General features: G+C 37.4%; 1 protein-coding gene across 2 annotated transcripts; it reads right to left on the bottom strand.

The window, feature by feature from the left end:
• Positions 1-3247: 3247 nt before the first annotated feature.
• On the bottom strand, positions 3248-13024 carry LOC131428204 (medium-chain acyl-CoA ligase ACSF2, mitochondrial). 2 transcript variants are annotated; one of them, XM_058591947.1, is made up of 6 exons: positions 12853-13024; positions 12244-12466; positions 11967-12095; positions 4708-4934; positions 4289-4651; positions 3248-4233 (listed from the first exon to the last, which is right to left on the bottom strand). In XM_058591947.1, exons 1-6 carry the CDS (start codon positions 12897-12899, stop codon positions 3423-3425), a joined length of 1800 nt encoding a protein of 599 aa, XP_058447930.1. In that variant the 5' UTR covers positions 12900-13024; the 3' UTR covers positions 3248-3422. The 2 variants fall into 2 exon arrangements, with proteins under 2 accessions (XP_058447930.1, XP_058447932.1); XM_058591949.1 differs by lacking the exons at positions 3248-4233; positions 4289-4651; positions 4708-4934 and adding exons at positions 5056-5872; positions 5940-6302; positions 6363-6589.
• Positions 13025-17886: the final 4862 nt, after the last annotated feature.

Genomic DNA, 17886 nt, shown 5'->3' on the forward strand with positions numbered 1-17886 from the left:
CTTGAGAAATGTATTTCTTTCAGGACTCGTAACTCCGATTTTCTACCCGGATATCACTTTGAACCCTCTTCCTCAAGTGATGTGATAGATTGCTTAATAGAATAATGGTAAGGCAAGAAGCAGACATTGAAAAACAAGAGCTAATGAAAATATTTATTTCATACTGAGGAATATTCCTTTCATAATTGTGTTGTTCCATCCAACAACTGATAGAGGCTTGACAAAGATTTTAAATAAATATTTCAAATAAGACGGTTTGGCAAAAATCATTCCGCGGTATTTGCAAGAATTCGACATAGAGTTTGTTTTAAGAGGTTTGATTCACACGTGTTTTTTCATGCAGTTTGTTATAGTGTTTGAATTCTGAAACACAAAATCAAAACTGGAGCAATGAACGCAAGTAAACACGTTATTTTAGGCGTCGTCGTTTTTCAAAAACATATTTTTATTTGTAATGATTCAGTAATGACCTTCATATTTTAAAACATAACGCCTGAATTTATGTTGCAATGACTACCATCGTAGCAGAAACACGCCTGAAGTTATACCCAACAACGTCCAGTGCGTTACGCTTAAATTTCAGCGAAATCAGTTCTAATGGATCATGGTCCCAGAACTTTTTATCATGGTGTATTATCATAACATGAAAATATACTATTTTCCCCAAATCATTACTCATTTTGCTTATATCTAGAATCGTATTTTTGCCCGTGTTCATTAACAGGGATGCCAGATCAGCCTACACACTACAAATGCTGAAATGAAATCGATGATAATTAATTATATCTTTTATTCACCCGGCTTTAGCGATTATGGACATTTTCATTAATTTTCCAGGATTGACCGAATGCCAGAGGTTTCATTTGGCATCATTTTGAACAAATAGTATAGTGATAAATGCGGGAACGGTTCAGTAATGAAGAGAAGATAATATAAACAAAGAGAAACCGTTATTTTCAGTTCAGTAATTTGATCCGTTTTTCATTGATTCCACTCGCTCGGTGCCAGTGTTTTGCCCTGACAGTTGATCAATGAAACGGTTTTGTAAAGTTTGGTTTGCACCCTTGCTGCTCTGAAAAGAAAACGGGTGCAAAATAGTTGCCCGCGAATTGCCCCGAAAGTGCATTTTTTTCGTGCGGTACAAATCAATGAAACACAGTGCACCTGTTTTGATTGCCCGACTGCACGAAAAATGCACGAATCGAGCAAAACACTCCACGAGTGTTCTCAATGAAAAACGACATTATTTAACCTTCATTGCGACGGTTATTATAAATTTTTAATTTGAGTTATTCAAATTTGAGGTATTCAAAATATAATCTGGCATCTAATGTCCAATGTTTATTATATGCAATGTTCATCAGTCATCAGTATTTTTGTCGTGAATATGACTTACTTTACTATGGGGTGCCTTTTCAAAATTAGCCATATGGAAGAATGAGCAGAACTTAATCGTGAATATCTCGACTTGTATTAATGGCAGCAACATAATTCATTCACTATTTCATCAAAAATATGATCAGGAATTTAGGATAATATTTTGAACAGTGTGAGATAACCACAAACAACTCAAAAATTAGGTTTTCTCAAAATTTTACTTTCGCTTGGATTTTTCACGCAATGACGATGATTTTGTGGTAGTCAGGCACATATCTTAATTTAACTGCGTATAAAAGGGGACCGTGGTCGAAAATCGATTGTTTCTTCTTGTGCGTTTAATCAACCAGCAGCTTTGGAGAGTGCACCTTCTGCGTGGTTAAAAACCTCAAACGCTCAGGTCGCAGCTATCATTTGGACTTCAATCATCAGGTGGAGCAGTCGTCGATGCTTTCATTTGGACTTCGGTTGTCAGGCGAAGCAGCCGTCAATAATAAGAGCAGACCTTTTGCGTGGTATCAAACCGTTGTACAAAACCTCAAACGCTCAGGTCGCAGAGCCAGTTTCTCTTCGAAGAAGATCGATTACATCATCCTGTTGGTGGTCGTTTGCATTGGAGCAAAATACAACGGAAAATGCACAACAATGTGGAACATTATGCAAAATTAGCTCTTCTAATGGATCTAAATGTTACCTAAAGAACTATAAAGATTGTTATTATTTTTACGATTCGTCTTTGACTTATCAGTGCAGAGCAGTTCAAATTGAACTGCTTAGTGCTAAACTAGACAGTTCAATTTTAACCGCTAAGCAGACGTAAAGTTTCTGCTATTTACAGAACACTTTTTTGTTTTGCAACGTAGTGCAATGTTTTTTCTGACGTGCCGAACGAAAACGTGTTTTCGACTATTTCTGGCCGATGCAGGTAAATGCAGTTCTGTAAATAGCAGAAACTTTACGTCTGCTTAGCGGTTCGAAATGAACTACCGAGTTTAGCACTAAGCAGTTCAATTTGAACTGCTCTGCACTGATGAGTCAAAGACGAAACGTAAAAATAACAATAACGGTTATGTGCCCTAGCACAAAATTTGGCTAATCCCTATAAAGATTGCTTCTTTGTAAATCGAGAATTAAAATTATCAGTGTAGTGCAAATCTAAGATAATTTGATCAGTTTTTTGCAATTTTCACAGTTCTAAATTCGCAACAGTGTTTAAAATCGTTTATATCCAATCAGTGTTTAATATCTTAGAAAATTATACAATTTGGCTCTTCTGGGATGCCAGAAATTAATCCCGTACAGCATTTTGATAGTATCTTTTACTAAAATATTGAAATCCGAAATGAAATAATCGACATCGGAAGTCAATGGTATCCATCGGAATTTGAACTCAACTCGTCACTCTCCATCACGAACGCCTTCATAAAAGGATCTTTTCAGAACCACCATTATTTTATCATAAGGAACTATACTGGTTATTTCGTAACATTTGTGTGTCAGAATGTTTAATGTAACTAATCTGTACTGTAGTTTAGGTGTATCGTTTCAAATTCTAGTAGTGTGAAAGGGCAAAACTTGCACAATTCACACTATCGATCAACTAATTTATATTCGGAAGTATGAAGTAAAAATGTCAGTTTTATTCGTACTCGCGACATCCAGTTATGTCTCTGACATTACACACCTGTAGCTTTTTTTTATATTATTAGTGTTTTATGAAGGAGCGTCTATGGAAGAAATATTCAGAAATGTGTCCAATATCATACTATGTTCCAAGCGTGCAATTGGCTGGTTCCGAAGACTGAATGTTTGGAAGGTTTCGATACGGTAAGAAATAAAACATATTATTTATTCATACAAAACTGTTCTATTAAGCTATAAGAGTAACAATCATGTGTAATACCCTTTCTGTACAGCTGCTACTGTTACGTTAACCCACAGCCTTCCTATCACATTCTTATCATTTAAGCCTAGCCCTACATTTATACAATAATTTATTAAAAACATTTATCAACAGAAACTCTAGTTAACAAAATCAAAGCGTCTCATATCATATCAGATTTTCTACTGTTTTCAAACAGTTCAACAAGCTTAAACTTCTGAATCTTTCCCGAAGTTGTTTTGGGATATTGCTCCACAAGTCTCAAATATTTTGGCACTTTGAAGTGTGCAATTTTACCCTTACAATACTCCTTCAGTTCGCTTAGGTCCAGCGATTGAGAGGAATCTTTTAGCCTGACAAAGGCACAAACCTCCTCCCCCAGTCGATCATCCGGAACACCTACGCAGTGTGTTTCCAGTATCTTCGAGTGAGTGTTCAAGAAATCCTCAATCTCTCTAGGGAAAATATTTTCTCCTCCTCGGATGATTACCTCCTTGATTCGACCTACAATCTTTCCGTAGCCATCGTCACGCAGGATAAATTGATCCCCTGTCCGTAGCCACTTGTCCACATCGAGAGTTTCCTTCGTACGCTGTACGTCATTCCAATAGCACAGCATCGTCCCGTAGCCACGGACCCAAAGCTCACCAGATGCTCCCATTGGAACGGTGTTTCCTTCCAGATCTACAACTTTCGCCTCGTAGTGATCTGTTAGGTGACCAACGGTTTCCAGTATATCCTCTGTGCTATCTTCGTACAGTGACTGAAACAGGACCGCCGAAGCTTCCGTCATTCCGAAAACTGTTTTCACCTTTTGAACTCCCAAAACGTTCAGGATGTCCTTGAAAAGTTTGGGCGAGCATGTGGCTCCTCCGGTGACGGCTAAATCTACGGATGGCAATTTGAAACCAGTCTCCCGTACCTTGTTAATCAGATCCACGTACATTGTCGGTGTGCCGTAGATTGCTGTACATCTGAAATTTTTGGGTGGTTTTTAATAAAAAAACAAACGAAATATTCGATACATACTTCTCTTTCTTGATGGCTTCAAGAGATTCCTGCGGGTTATAACCAGCTCCTGATACAACGATTGTCGTCCCGAAGGTCATAGCCGTTACCACACCAATCACCATAGCGTAGGCATGAAACAGCGGAACCTGCAGACAGATTCGATGCTGTTTCCGATCAAACTCATTGCGCTGAGCGATGTGGATTCCGTTGTTCACGAACCCGTAGTGCGACATCAGTGCTGCCTTCGGCTGACCAGTAGTTCCGGAAGTGAACTGTAGGTTAACTCCGCTATCCGGTGAAATTTTCTCTTGTAGAGTCTCTACTTGGGAGGTGCTTTCATCAGTACCCAGACTGAACAGGTCTTCAAAGGATATTGTACCACTATTAAATGTAAGTACTGATCAGTAGTAAACATGATTTTATTTCAAACTACTTACGGCAGAGGTTTACCGCTGTCACTAGCAGCGATTATGGTTTCTAAAAAAGGCAGTTTTGAACTTTTCAGTTGACCCACAGGACTGCTTTTCAGTTCCGGAGCAAGGTTAGATAGCATTTCGTAATAGTTTTGGGAACGATAGCGTTCGGCTGAGATTATCGCCTTAACTCCCACTTTGTTCAGTGAGTACTCAAGCTCTGGAATCTGGAAGGCAGGATTGATACCGACCTAGATGAAATATAGCAAAAACATTAGAAATTTCCTGGTAATGGTGGTGAATATCACAACAACTCCCATTCATAGCACATAATCTATGTGAGAGTGCATCTTTCACAAAAAAAGAACAAACTTCTGTTCGTTTCATCATTTATTTCGCTTCACTCAAGAACAACTCCAACAATTTAAACTTCTGAATTTTCCCGGATGTCGTTTTGGGAAAATCATCCAAAATCCTCAAATACCTCGGCACCTTATAGTGAGCTATCTTTCCCTTACAGTAATCTTTCACTTTCCCGTGGTCCAGGGTCTTCGTTGCATCCCGCAACCGTACATAGGCGCAGATTTCCTCACCCATTCTCTCATCCGGAACCCCGATACAGTGCGTCTCGAGAACGTTCGGGTGCGTGTTTAGAAAGTCTTCCAACTCCTTCGGGTAAATATTTTCCCCGCCTCGTATAACCATTTCCTTGATTCGTCCTACAATTTTCCCATAACCATCGTCGTGCAGTTGAAACTGATCACCAGTTCTCAGCCACCGATCCACATCGATGGTTTCCTTCGTTTTTGCATTGTCATTCCAGTAACCAAGCATAGTTCCATATCCCCGGACCCAAAGTTCGCCTGAAGCACCCATGGGAACTGTATTACCATCCTTATCTACCACTTTTGCTTCATAGTGGTCCATCAGATGTCCGACAGTTTCCAGAACTTTCTCCTTAGATTCGTTGAAAAGCGATTGGAATAGAACAGCCGAGGCTTCCGTCATGCCGAATACTGTTTTAACCTGTCGTACTCCCAGCGCCTCCTGAATTTCCGTAAACAGCTTTGGTGAACAGCGGGCCCCTCCAGTAACTGCCAAATCGATGGGGGGTAGTTTAAAATTACTCTCTCGCAGTTGTCGGACCAGATCAACATACATGGTGGGTGTTCCGTAGATGGCGGAACATCTGAGAAAAAGAGAAAAAAATCGATCGATCGGTTATTGAAGAAAAAGTTCCAACCGTTAGGTAGTACTTTTCTTTGACTATCGCCTCCAGTGATTCAATTGCTTTGAAACCGGGTCCAGGCAGAACCAATGTCGCTCCATAGTTCATGGCCGCTATGATCCCGATCACCATTCCGAACACATGGAAAAACGGAGTCTGCACGCAAATTCGGTAATACCTTTGCCCGAACTCGTTCCGGTGTCCGATATGAATAGCATTATTGACGAAACCGAAATGCGACATGAGGGCCGCCTTCGGATGACCGGTTGTACCCGAGGTGAACTGGATATTAACTCCACTATCCGGTGAAATGCGTGCCTGGAGGGATTCGATTTTGGAGCGTTCCGATTCGGAAATAGAGCTGAACAAATCTTGGAATTTTATGGCACCCCTGGAATAAGATATAGATTGTATAATTTTCCACGCTACATAATTTGCGATTATCGCTTACGGCAATCGACTGTTCTGTTCACTATCGATAATCACCGCCGATAGTGAAGGTAGTTTGGTACTTTTCAGCTCGCCAGGATTGCAACTGGCCAATTCTGGCGCAAGTTGAGTTAGCATGCCGTAATATTGCTGGGTACGGAAGTTTTCGTTTGCTATGATTGCCTTGATTCCGACCTTGTTGAGAGCATACTCAATTTCCGGAACTTGATACGCTGGATTGATTACAACCTGAAAATTATTTTGTATGTATTAAATGTATGCAGCTTCCGAAATATTCATAATTCCATGATACATACATGCAGATCAAGCGTTGTTTATACAGGCAATAAGCTACACTACTCATGCATTCACTTCATAGTATAAAATAGATTATAACTAAAAAAATTACAGAGTTGTGTACCAGACACGACCGATCATGATGACATTAAATATGCATTTTCAAACTTTTTCATCAACAGATTTAAATTCGAAGAATAGGCAAATAATTGTGAAACATTACCTAGAATTCTAAGGCTAATTTTAGGAAGTTAGAGCCTTCAGTCACTATAATATCTTCGTCAAGTGCGTTCAAGAAGTATTTATATTAATATTCAAAAAAAAAGTTTTTTTTGCAAACTTCCGCTTCCGTTCGTAAATAGAGATTTCTGTTCACGACAATCGCCAACGGTGATTTGCTTGCCAAGTTTTTTTTTAAATAACTATTTATTGGAATATGAGTTAAAATTAAATTATTAAGATTTAAATTGGGTGTTCAGCCACAAGTGGTGACTTTTCAGCCCTATTATATATATATGATTTGGTTGTTACCATGAGGACATCATTTGCTTCCGCAATTCTGTGATTTTTGTGTAGGGAAAATTCTAAACCTACTTGTACTGTGTAATAGGGAAAAGGAACTTATATACTAACTAATACAGAGTGCGAATCGAATCAATTGAAGATTGCATCGATTTTTGTCGGAATTTGCTTATAATATAATGTGACATTACATCTAATGGTTCTATATTTGTGAGTCTGGGTAACTCATTTGTACTAAATCAGGGAGGACGCTTCAAAATCAATTCCAGAATTTTATTCTGAATCCTTTGAAGCGCTTATGAGGCTTGGCTTATGAGGAAAGATAATTAATTGCGTTTTTGCTGCATTTGGTTTAATTTTCCATTTTGACAGATAATCACTGAAAATATTTAAACTTCTTTGTAGGCGACTGCAGATCACTCTTAGATTTCTACCTGTGGCTAACAGACTTGTGTCGTCACAGAATAGCGATTTCTGACAGCCAACGGGTAGATTTGGAAGATCAGAAGTGAAAATATTATACAAGATTGGAGCTATGCTCGAACCCTGCGGAACACCGGCTCGTACGGGTAGCAATTCAGATTTACAATTCTGATAGCCTGAAGAGTACGATCAGTTAAATAATTTTGAATCATTTTGATCAAATAAATAGGAAACTGGAAATCAGACATTTTTGCTATTAAACCTTTGTGCTAAACACTGTCGAATGCTTTTTCTATGTCTAGAAGAGTAACTCCAGTGGATAACCCAGAAGATTTATTTGCTTATATCATGTTCGTAACTCTTACAAGTTGATGAGTAGTTGAATGTTCATGACGAAATCTTAACTACTCTGGTAAAAAAAATTAATTCTCATTTATATGAGACATCATTCTCAACAAGATAATTTTTTCAAGAAGTTTACTGATAGAAGAAAGTAAGCTGATTGGTCGATAACTTGATGTTTCTGCTGGGTTTTTATCAGGTTTGAGGATAGGAATTACTTTAGCGTTTTTCCATCTTTTTGGGAAGTAAGCTAATGAAAAACACTTGTTGAAAATTTTAACCAGGAGTCTCAAGGCAACATCAGGAAGATTTTTAATAAGAATATTAAAGATTCCATTATTACCAGGTGCCTTCATGTTTTTAAGTTTCCTAATTATTGACTTAATTTCATCAAAATTCGTCTCAATAATGTCATCTTGCAATAACACTTGAGTTTAAATATGTTCATATTTCAGTGAGACTTCATTTTCAATAGAACTCACAACGTTCAAATTAAAATTGTGGACACTCTTGAACTGCTGAGCAAGATTTTGAGCTTTTTCGAAGTATTTGATTTCTTTACTTGAGAGCAGGAATTGGTTTTTGAGTTTCTTAAGAACCTTAGAAAGTTTCCAGAAAGCTTTAAAATATGGTTTAATTTGTTCAGATCTGTCAAAAGATTTCTCCATATATCAGAGGTGGAAATAAGCCCATTTTGCGCATGAAAATCAAGATTTCCGATTGTGAATCAAAAAAACGAACACCGTGAATTAAAAAATTAGACAACAAAACAAGAATTTCGATTATGTTTTAAATTGTGGGAAATGAAGCTGAAAACCTTTTTAAATTCTAAGCAAATCCAAAATTTATCTTCTTAAAAATCATTCATTTCTAAATCTATCAATATATATATGTATAAAAATGGATGTAAATTTGTACATTTGTAACGCCATAACTCCGGAACTACACAACGGATTGCCACCAAACTTGGCACAGGAACTTCTTTTACTTCGGCGATGGTTATAGGGGTATTTATTATAGGGGAGGGAGCGTATCAAGTGTATTCAACAAGGGGGGGGTCATGAAAAAATTTATTCAATTTGACAAGAATCGATACTTTTTTAAGACCATAGAAATATTTTGCACACCTTGGATATGACAATATGGAGGTTGGATGTAGCGAGTGTCTTTAAAAAGGGGGTGTAATGTTTAAAATGGCATAACTCCGGAACGACTGAACGGATTGCCACCAAACTTGGTACAGAAACTTCTTGCTCTTCCGAGATGGTCATAAGGGTGATTTAATGGGGAATGGAGCATAGCAAGTGTCTTCAACAGGGGCGGTCGTTAAAAAAAATATCTTATTTGACGAGAATCGATACTTTTTGAAGACCATAGAAGCATTTTGCATACCATACCAGGGTGGATGTAGCAAGTGCTTCTCATGTTTGTAATGGTTTAACTCCGGAACTAACCTACGGATTGCTATCAAACTTGGCACAGGTACTTCTTGATCTTCAAAGGGTATTTTTATAGGGGAAAGAGCGTAGCAAGTGTCGTTAACGGAGAGGGGGGGGGGGGGGTTAGCCATGAAAAAATTCAATAATTTTTGAAACCCATATAACCTTTTTGCAGAAATTAGATATGATTATTAAAAAATCAAAGTCTTGACATTACATTCCTTTTGTGGAATTTGGCCTTTCTATTTCAACAGAGCTCGCAGCCGATTCTTAGTGTACAGAATCATTGCATGGCTAGTACTATGGATCCTACTGACACTAAGAATACTTCCAGGTCACGGCTCTAACATATGATTGTAAGGAAGATGGATATAGAAAGGGTCTCTAAAAAGGGGGGTATAATGTATGTAACGACATAACTCCGAAACTACTGCAAGGACTTCAATGAAAATTGGTACAGGTACTTCTTGCACTTCGTAGATGGTCATAAGAATACTTTTATAGGGGAGAGAGCGAAGCAAATGTCATTAACAGGAGGGGTTATGACAATATTTATCTAATTCGATGCGAATCGATACTTTTTGTAAAACTCAAATATGGTCTTAAGGGTTTTTGGGGGGTTGATATAATGAGTGTTTCTAAATAAAGTGGTTTAATGTTTCGAGTTTTGCGGTATCGACATTTTTCGACAAGCATTTATTACAACTAAAAGATGATCGTAGGGATATTTATCCGAGTGAAAAGACAGCAAGTTTTTCTATTAAAGAAGCTCTCCGGCCGGAGGATTTAGACTAAAAGATGATGAAAATAAATTTTAGACAACATTTGTATTAACTGAATCGTTATTCTACAGTACGAATGTAGTTATGATAATAAACAGCCCTTCGTTTTAAAATAATCATTATCACAATCTTGAGCGATTACGTGGAAATAATGATGTCAGAAGAATTTTCTCAGAGGTTACAAAGAAGGTATTTATAGAGAGAAAGATGTTTAAATGTTCCTAGCAACACGAATCGAACATAAAACAGACCCGATAATACCTTGCAAATTATGATTATTGTGAGATCTGAGATGGGACATTGGTCGTGCGCAATCTGAACGTGTACGGAGTATTGAAATGGGTTGGTTTACCGTCTAAATTGTGTTTCACTACGATCTGACTATTTCATAGACAGGACAATTTCTAGAATTTTTTTTGCGGCTTTGCCTTCAGTGAACATTTCCGAGCAACGCCGGGTAATGCAGCTAGTTCATTAAAATATCTAAAATAAATATGTGATATGAAAAGATAATACTAACTATTTTTATTTACTGTGAATCAAAAAATTTGCTTATTTCCACCCCTGCCATAAATATAAATCAAGCATACAACGGAAGAAAGTTACAGCATAATTAATGTTAAAATTATTTATCAAATTTATACATAGTTTTATATGCTGTATTCGATTCATACAAACTTCATAAAACTTTCAGTTTTTTTCAAATTTTCAAGCAAAATCTCAAAATTAGCAGTGCTGGTCACTGGAACTGGGCAGCGATCGCATAAATGATGGCTGGATTCTCCAATAGACAATGCTTCATATACTGAGGTCTTTTTTATGTGATTTTTATGCGGTTCACACGAGGCCTTTTCACACGGATTTGCAAAATTACGCGGATTTCCGGAGCTACTCTGTTTTTTGTACGCGTATTTTCAAACTTATCCAGTTTTCTTGTTTTGTCTTAGAAATGCATGAAACGTCGAGATCTGACGTTACCCCAAAATATATTAAAGTCAACTCTCTGACACTTTTTCCATTTTTTTTTTTGTTTAATTTTTTCTAAGATTACATAATTTTTTCTAAGATTCCATGCATTTCTAAGACATATGACATCGATAAAGAAATTCATTTGTTTTTCGACTTTTTTTTACGTGCATTTTCGAAGTTACGAGGGTTTTTGCTTGGTTTTTATACGTGGTACGTATACCCCGCGTAAAAAAGACCATGCTTTCGAAAGAGCTCGTGGGCTCGGCATGTTTTCTAGCAATAACACGAACCAACACTTTTTGAAGACATAAAATCTATGTTACGCAATGCGAGCAAAACAATCGCTTGAATAGATCGAAAGAAAAAGATTACTTCACACAAAAAAATCTGGCGAATCAAAAAATTCCCCAAATGAACACTTGTAGCTCAAAGAACGACTGTAATCAAACTAAACCCAAAGTATTCAAAACACCAAATCGCACTGATTTGATATTTGGCCGAATTGATACACAGATTAGGTCGACGTACACAGATTAGTACTGAAAGAATAGCGATCCCAAAAAAATAGAATAAAACAAAAGAAGATAAAAATAAGCTCTCTATCACTTTTTCGGTGCTAAAACGATGACTCGAATGATAAAATAAACACGAAAATGTCCGAGATAAAAAAAACTCGTCGAATAACAATCATTTTGCCTAGACATTCCGGTTTTGTAATGATGCAGCTTTTTGGAAACAAATGCATTATATTTGGATTAAATTGAATGCAAAGCGAAAAAATACTTTGTTAATGTATTAATAAAACTAGTATATATGTATTGATCCCTCCCAAAAAAAGCATGCTTCTCTCACCGAAATCATCCCTGCGCGTGCGGCGGCCAGAGTGGACAGATAGAACTGGGTTCCGTTGGGTGCCCAAATACCGACACGATCGCCCTTCTGCAGTCCCAGTTGGTAGAATGAGGCCGCTAATCGATCTACCTGTGCAACAACAGAAACCAATCCTCAATTCCAGACATTCCACAGACGGACCCCGTAGAAGCAATAAGATAATAATTAGATTCGTGGCGCCGTCTGAGGAACGGTCCGGCTAATGCGATCGGACAGGATAATTCCGTTAGTTTATTACCTTTTCGAGGACTTCGGAATAAGTTAACCTTTTTTGTTCGTGGCATGATACGATGGCTTCGTTGTTGGGAAACTTTTCAGCCGCTAGTCGTAAATGTTGACCGACGTTTCGATAGACCAGTGGTTGCTTGCCGATGTGGTGAATGTAGCTCTGCCTTTGTTCGTGATGTTGGCCATCCGAGACCGTTGGCGTCGCGGTAAGAACTTTGGACGAGTGAAAAGATCTGGGAAAAACGACGGGAATTTAAACAATTATTACACTTGGCATGTTTTAAGACTTCGAGAAATTCTTTTATAAACGGATGCCAAACACACGAAACCACTTTATATTATCTAAAAATGACAACAACTTTTATTGTTTTCCTGTAACTTGGCCGGCTGTCGACAACGAAGGTTTACGATGTAGCTAATCTGTACAATTTTACGAAACGTAATTACGTTGAGTGCTGTAGCGTAGCTTCATAAAATGATATCGACTTATTTACTAGTCATCATTCACGGGTTAGCACATACTTGAATTATTTCCCTTTTTTGTTGCATACCTGAACCTTAATAGCATTATGAGACTTTTTATAAAATAAAATTCTTTTTACGTTCCGTGAATGTTTACCTGCAAGCGCTCCAGGCGGTTGCCTTCAATGTAAAAATTCTTGTCATGCTGCCGATCTTGAACTTGAATAAAAATTACAACGCAGGATTTTTTTTTCTCAAAGTCAATAAAAAACCGACACGATGAGAACCCGAAAGCACTTTTTATTCATTCGATGTTCCGGCACGATCGGCTGACGAATGACGACTGGCACGAGCTGCCCGACGCGTTCGGTCATTGGCGCTCAGATTGAAGGTAGGTTGCAGCTGAGGCTTATCATTATCCGTTCGCGTTGCGTTGAAAGGTGCGCGAGGGCTCGCCGGACTGTTTTGACTTTGATTGTCAAGCTAGGTCTAGCTTGCCGCCGGCAAACCTTATTCTTATCAGTGAATGACCTGACCGTTTGATGGTCTGCTCGGTTGATTGGACAGTTTTTGGGAAAGATGATTTGGAACTTTCGCGTTCTGTTTTATTTTTGAGCAAAGTCGCAACATATTTGTTTTTTATTCCAAGAATTGTTTTGATCATTAAAGGGCAATTTAAAATCTTAGGAAAACGGCCATTGCTACCAAACGCAAAAACAGTTTACGTCGCTATCGTTGAGCGGAAATTAAAAATAGAAAAAATCAGTTTGCTTGGCACATTTTTCTAAATACGCTGAGCTTTTTTCGTCAGAATTCATCAAGCAGTAGCGGTGAAAGAAAGAAAATAATGTTCACATGGCCAGCCCGAAGAGACGCGTGACATGCAGCGGCAAAAAATTGGCCACTAGGTTCCTGTTTCCATGTCGCAAAAAACGACAATTTATGTTTTTTGCATACTATCATGTCGTTTTCGCTTGATGCCAAACCCAACCCAGTTTTCACCCTAACTGCTGTCAAATCGTTTGTTTGAAGCTAGTTTCGAACCTAGTTTCAACGTTGTTGAACTGAAAATCGAGTCAGTTTCGAACCCGGTTTCTATATCAGGTTTGCTCAGATCCCCGTTGCTAAGTGCGAAACCAACACAGTTTTGTTAAAAGCGTTTGTTTGATGAAACTGCCCTGGGCCGGTTTCAGTTTTCTCAAGCGAAAAAGAGATCAGTAATCTTATTTGAAATACTGAAGGGTACTGAAGACTTTTTTGAAAAGACGCAAAAATGTTATCAGGAAAAACAAATTCTATGTTTGAATAAGAAATAATCTGGGATGGTTGGCCAAATGATTCATTTATTCAAATTGATGCGTTTTAGTAAATCTTGCACATTTCAGATTGTTCCAGAACTGTTCCCATATAAATTTTTAGTTTTTTAGATAGAATACCCCAAATGGCAAAACCGACTTACCCCAAGGCGATCTGGAATAACACCGGTGTTTTTGGACCATATCAACACCGATTAAGGCAGAATAAAATTCAAGAATACCCGGTTATTCTGACACCAAATGCATCAAGATCGGTCAATTTATTCAGTAGTTACAAATTTTTGAAAAAAAAGATTGAGTGTTAATCAAATAATTATGATTAAGTTACTATGGTTCAGTATAAATATATTTTTTCTCTTTTCGTCAATAGAAGATTTAAAAGTAGTTCATCACATTTCAATGAACAATGAACGTGAACACTGGCAAAATTTCCGATTCCATAAATGAGCAAAACGAGTCATGATTTGGGGAAAATAGTATATTTTCATGTTATGATAATACACCATAATTAAAAGTTCTCGGATCATGATTCATTTTGACTGATTTTGCTGAAATTAAAACGTAACGCTCTCGTCGTTGTTTGGTATAACTTCGGGCGTGTTTCTGGTAGAATAGTAATCTTTGCAACATAAATTCAGGCGTTAAATAAAATATGAAGATTTCATATATAAATTAAATGGAATGGTGTGATTAACGTATTTTGTACGCGATTTTAACTAATGTCTCAAATGATGTACATTTGAACAACAAAACAGTGAAAAGCACGACGAATTTCGTCTTAACCTGAATCGTTAGCATTTAAAATATCATTCTTTTGACCAACGACGACGCCTAAAATAACGTGTTTACTTGCCTTCATTGCTCCAGTTATGATTTTGTGATTCAGAATTTAAACACTTAAACGAACTGCTTGAAAAAACACGTTCAAACCTCTTAAAAAGAAACTTTACTTAGGATTCTTGCAAATACCGCGGATTGATTTTGCCTTTTATGTTTTCAAAACATCGTTTGCAAAATCGTCTTTTTTAAAATATTTAGGTTAACAAATACAGCTTGTGTTGTTATATCCATGAAACAAATTAATCAAATGGTTAAACAAAAAAAATTTTTTTTTTTCATTTTCGTTAGATGGTGTTCCAAATTCACAGTCGAATTTATTTTGCGGTTTACGCTAGCTCTCGGAATATTGTTATAACAACAACAGTCACATCAAGTATGTACCCAAGTAGCAATTAAAACTTGTTATAATCGACATGTTTCACAATTGCTTCATATCGGTTATTTTTGTTAGATATGTTAGACAATTGATTCAACACGTTTTTGTAAGGGATGTAAACCTCATTCATATTACTGCTTGTGAAACCAACTCAAAAATCTGAATGGTTCAGTTCCACATACGGTTTTTCAACTGACTGTACAACAAGATCATTTGAGCTGTTTCAATTCCGGTTTCCACTTAGCAAATATTACTGTTGTGAAACATATGAAACAAGAAACTTGTTGCACATCATACAAGAAAAGTGCGCTTTTCCAATCGCATAATCGTTGCGAGAAGAGCTAATAAATTCAGTACTAGAACAATGTTTGCTACTTGGGTAAGAATACATTCATTAAAAATGTAACGTTGATGTTTGCCAAATGAAAAGTGTAGTCATTCTTAGTCTCTAACGATGTCAAGTTTTTATTCATTAATCTTTATTTCGTCAATTTTCTGTCAGCCGTTGGGTAAAACAACACAATTATGAAAGGAATATGCCCCAGGATCAAGTAAACATTTTCAGTAATTCTTGCTTTTCAATGTCTGCTTTTTGCCTTACAATTAATCTATTAAGCAATCCATCACATCATTTGAGACCGAGGATTCAAAGTGATATCCGGGTATAAAATTGGAGTTACGAGTTTGGAAAGGAATATATTCCTCAAGTAACGCATTTCCGGACCATGAATAATTTTCATTGGAGAAGACTTATTGCTCATGGTTTCATGAGAAGTTAAAATGATTGGTTTCATGATTTTCTAATCATGACAGTAGTAACGGATTTCTTTCCGTGAAGTAATTTATTCTACTGAATCTTAAAGAACGATACTTCTAATTTGCAAACCAAGATTAAATCTATGGTTCCCTTATCTTTATACGAGTTGTTAGAAGATCATCCAATGATGACAAATACTCCTACAGATGGCTACTACTTCTTTGCTTGTTCATTGATACGACTAAATACGTTAGGTACTATTTAGTCACACACCACATTTAAAAAACACTTCATTTCTAACTGTATCAATTACTATTATTAGTTATCTTTTCAGAACAAAGAGAAAACGTTGTGCAGGGTGAATTAAAAGATAGAAAAAATACGCATGTTTGTAGATATCATTGTCATTTTAACCGCCCAAGTGAACGGGTGCTTTTTGGGCATTGTGCCACAAATCCGCGCGCTCAAATTATTTATTTACTTTTACATTTCTTGACCCGCGTCGCGTAGTGCTTAAATTGCACATATTTTTTTTCTTTCGACAACGTGTGTATATGTTTTCGTTTATCGTATCAACTGTACACTGAACGATAATCGTTGTCTTTGGAATTGCAGTGGAACCTGCGGAAGGAAATTTCACTCCGCCTGTATTGGCGTTCAGCGAAATAATGAAGAACTGCTGCGTACATTCATGCTTCCTTTATGCAACGAATGTCAGGAGGACTATTACGAACGATAACAGTTCGGCTGAAAAGTTCGTATCGTTTAATAGAAACACACATTTTTTTGCCAAAATTCGTTTTTATTATTCAACATAATTGCCCTCAGAGGCAATACAGCGATTATAGCGATCTTCCAACTTTTCGATACCATTTTTGTAGTACGATTTGTCCTTTGCCTCAAAATAGGCCTCAGTTTCAGCGATTACCTCTTCATTGCTTCTGTATTTTTTACCAGCGAGCATTCTCTTGAGGTCTGAGAACAGGAAAAAGTCACTGGGGGCCAAATCTGGAGAATACGGTGGATGAGGGAGCAATTCGAAGCCCAATTCGTTCAATTTCAGCATGGTTTTCATCGACTTGTGACACGGTGCATTGTCATGATGAAACAAAACTTTTTTCTTCTTCAAATGAGGCCGTTTTTTGAAATTTGGTCCTTCATACGCTCTAATAACGCTATATAATAGTCACTGTTGATGGTTTTCCCCTTTTCAAGGTAGTCGATGAAAATTATACCATGCGAATCCCAAAATACAGACGCCAATACTATAATATAATTTTTAGGCACACTGCGTAAGCTCTAAGATGCCAATGAAGATGGTGGACAGGACGAGGGATCGAGAGAATCGAGCGGATGTTAGTGTCGAACCTGTAGGTGGAGATTATACTTTCTGAGCGAGGAATAACACATTATATTTGTATATCAATGTGTTTAAGGTACTGGTATATGAGAAGCATATATAAACTATCCCGACTCGCCAACACTTACCGGCTGATTGTTGAATCTTTCCACGCTTTGGGTTCGGTTCATCGCGTGCAGTCCACTCAGCTGACTGTCGATTGGACTCCGGAGTAAATGATGGAGCCATGTTTCGTCCATTGTTATATATCGACGAAAAAAATCGGTTTTATTTCGATATAACAGCTCCAAACACTGCTTAGAATCATCGATTCGTTGTTGTTTTTGATCGATTGTGAGCTCACGCGGCACCCATTTTGCACAAAGCTTTCTCATATCCAAATATTCGTGAAAAATATGTCCAACACGCTCCTTTGATATCTTTAGGGTGTCAGCTATCTCGATCAACTTCACTTTACGGTCATTGAAAATCATTTTGTGGATTTTTTTCACGTTTTCATCGGTAACAGCCTCTTTTGGACGTCCACTGCGTTCATCGTCTTC

The sequence above is a fragment of the Malaya genurostris genome, chromosome 2, assembly GCF_030247185.1.
Source record: "Malaya genurostris strain Urasoe2022 chromosome 2, Malgen_1.1, whole genome shotgun sequence".
NCBI lineage: Eukaryota > Metazoa > Arthropoda > Insecta > Diptera > Culicidae > Malaya > Malaya genurostris.

Excerpts from the sequence above, each read along its gene's own strand:
- LOC131428204 (XM_058591947.1), bottom strand. The coding sequence starts at position 12,899 with ATGACAAGAATTTTTACATTGAAGGCAACCGCCTGGAGCGCTTGCAG. Across the intron at positions 12,467-12,852 it reads ACCGCCTGGAGCGCTTGCAG|ATCTTTTCACTCGTCCAAAG; the intron begins GTAAACATTCAC and ends CGTTTTTCCCAG. Across the intron at positions 4,935-11,966 it reads CACGCGCAGGGATGATTTCG|GTCGGTATCAATCCTGCCTT; the intron begins GTGAGAGAAGCA and ends TATTTCATCTAG.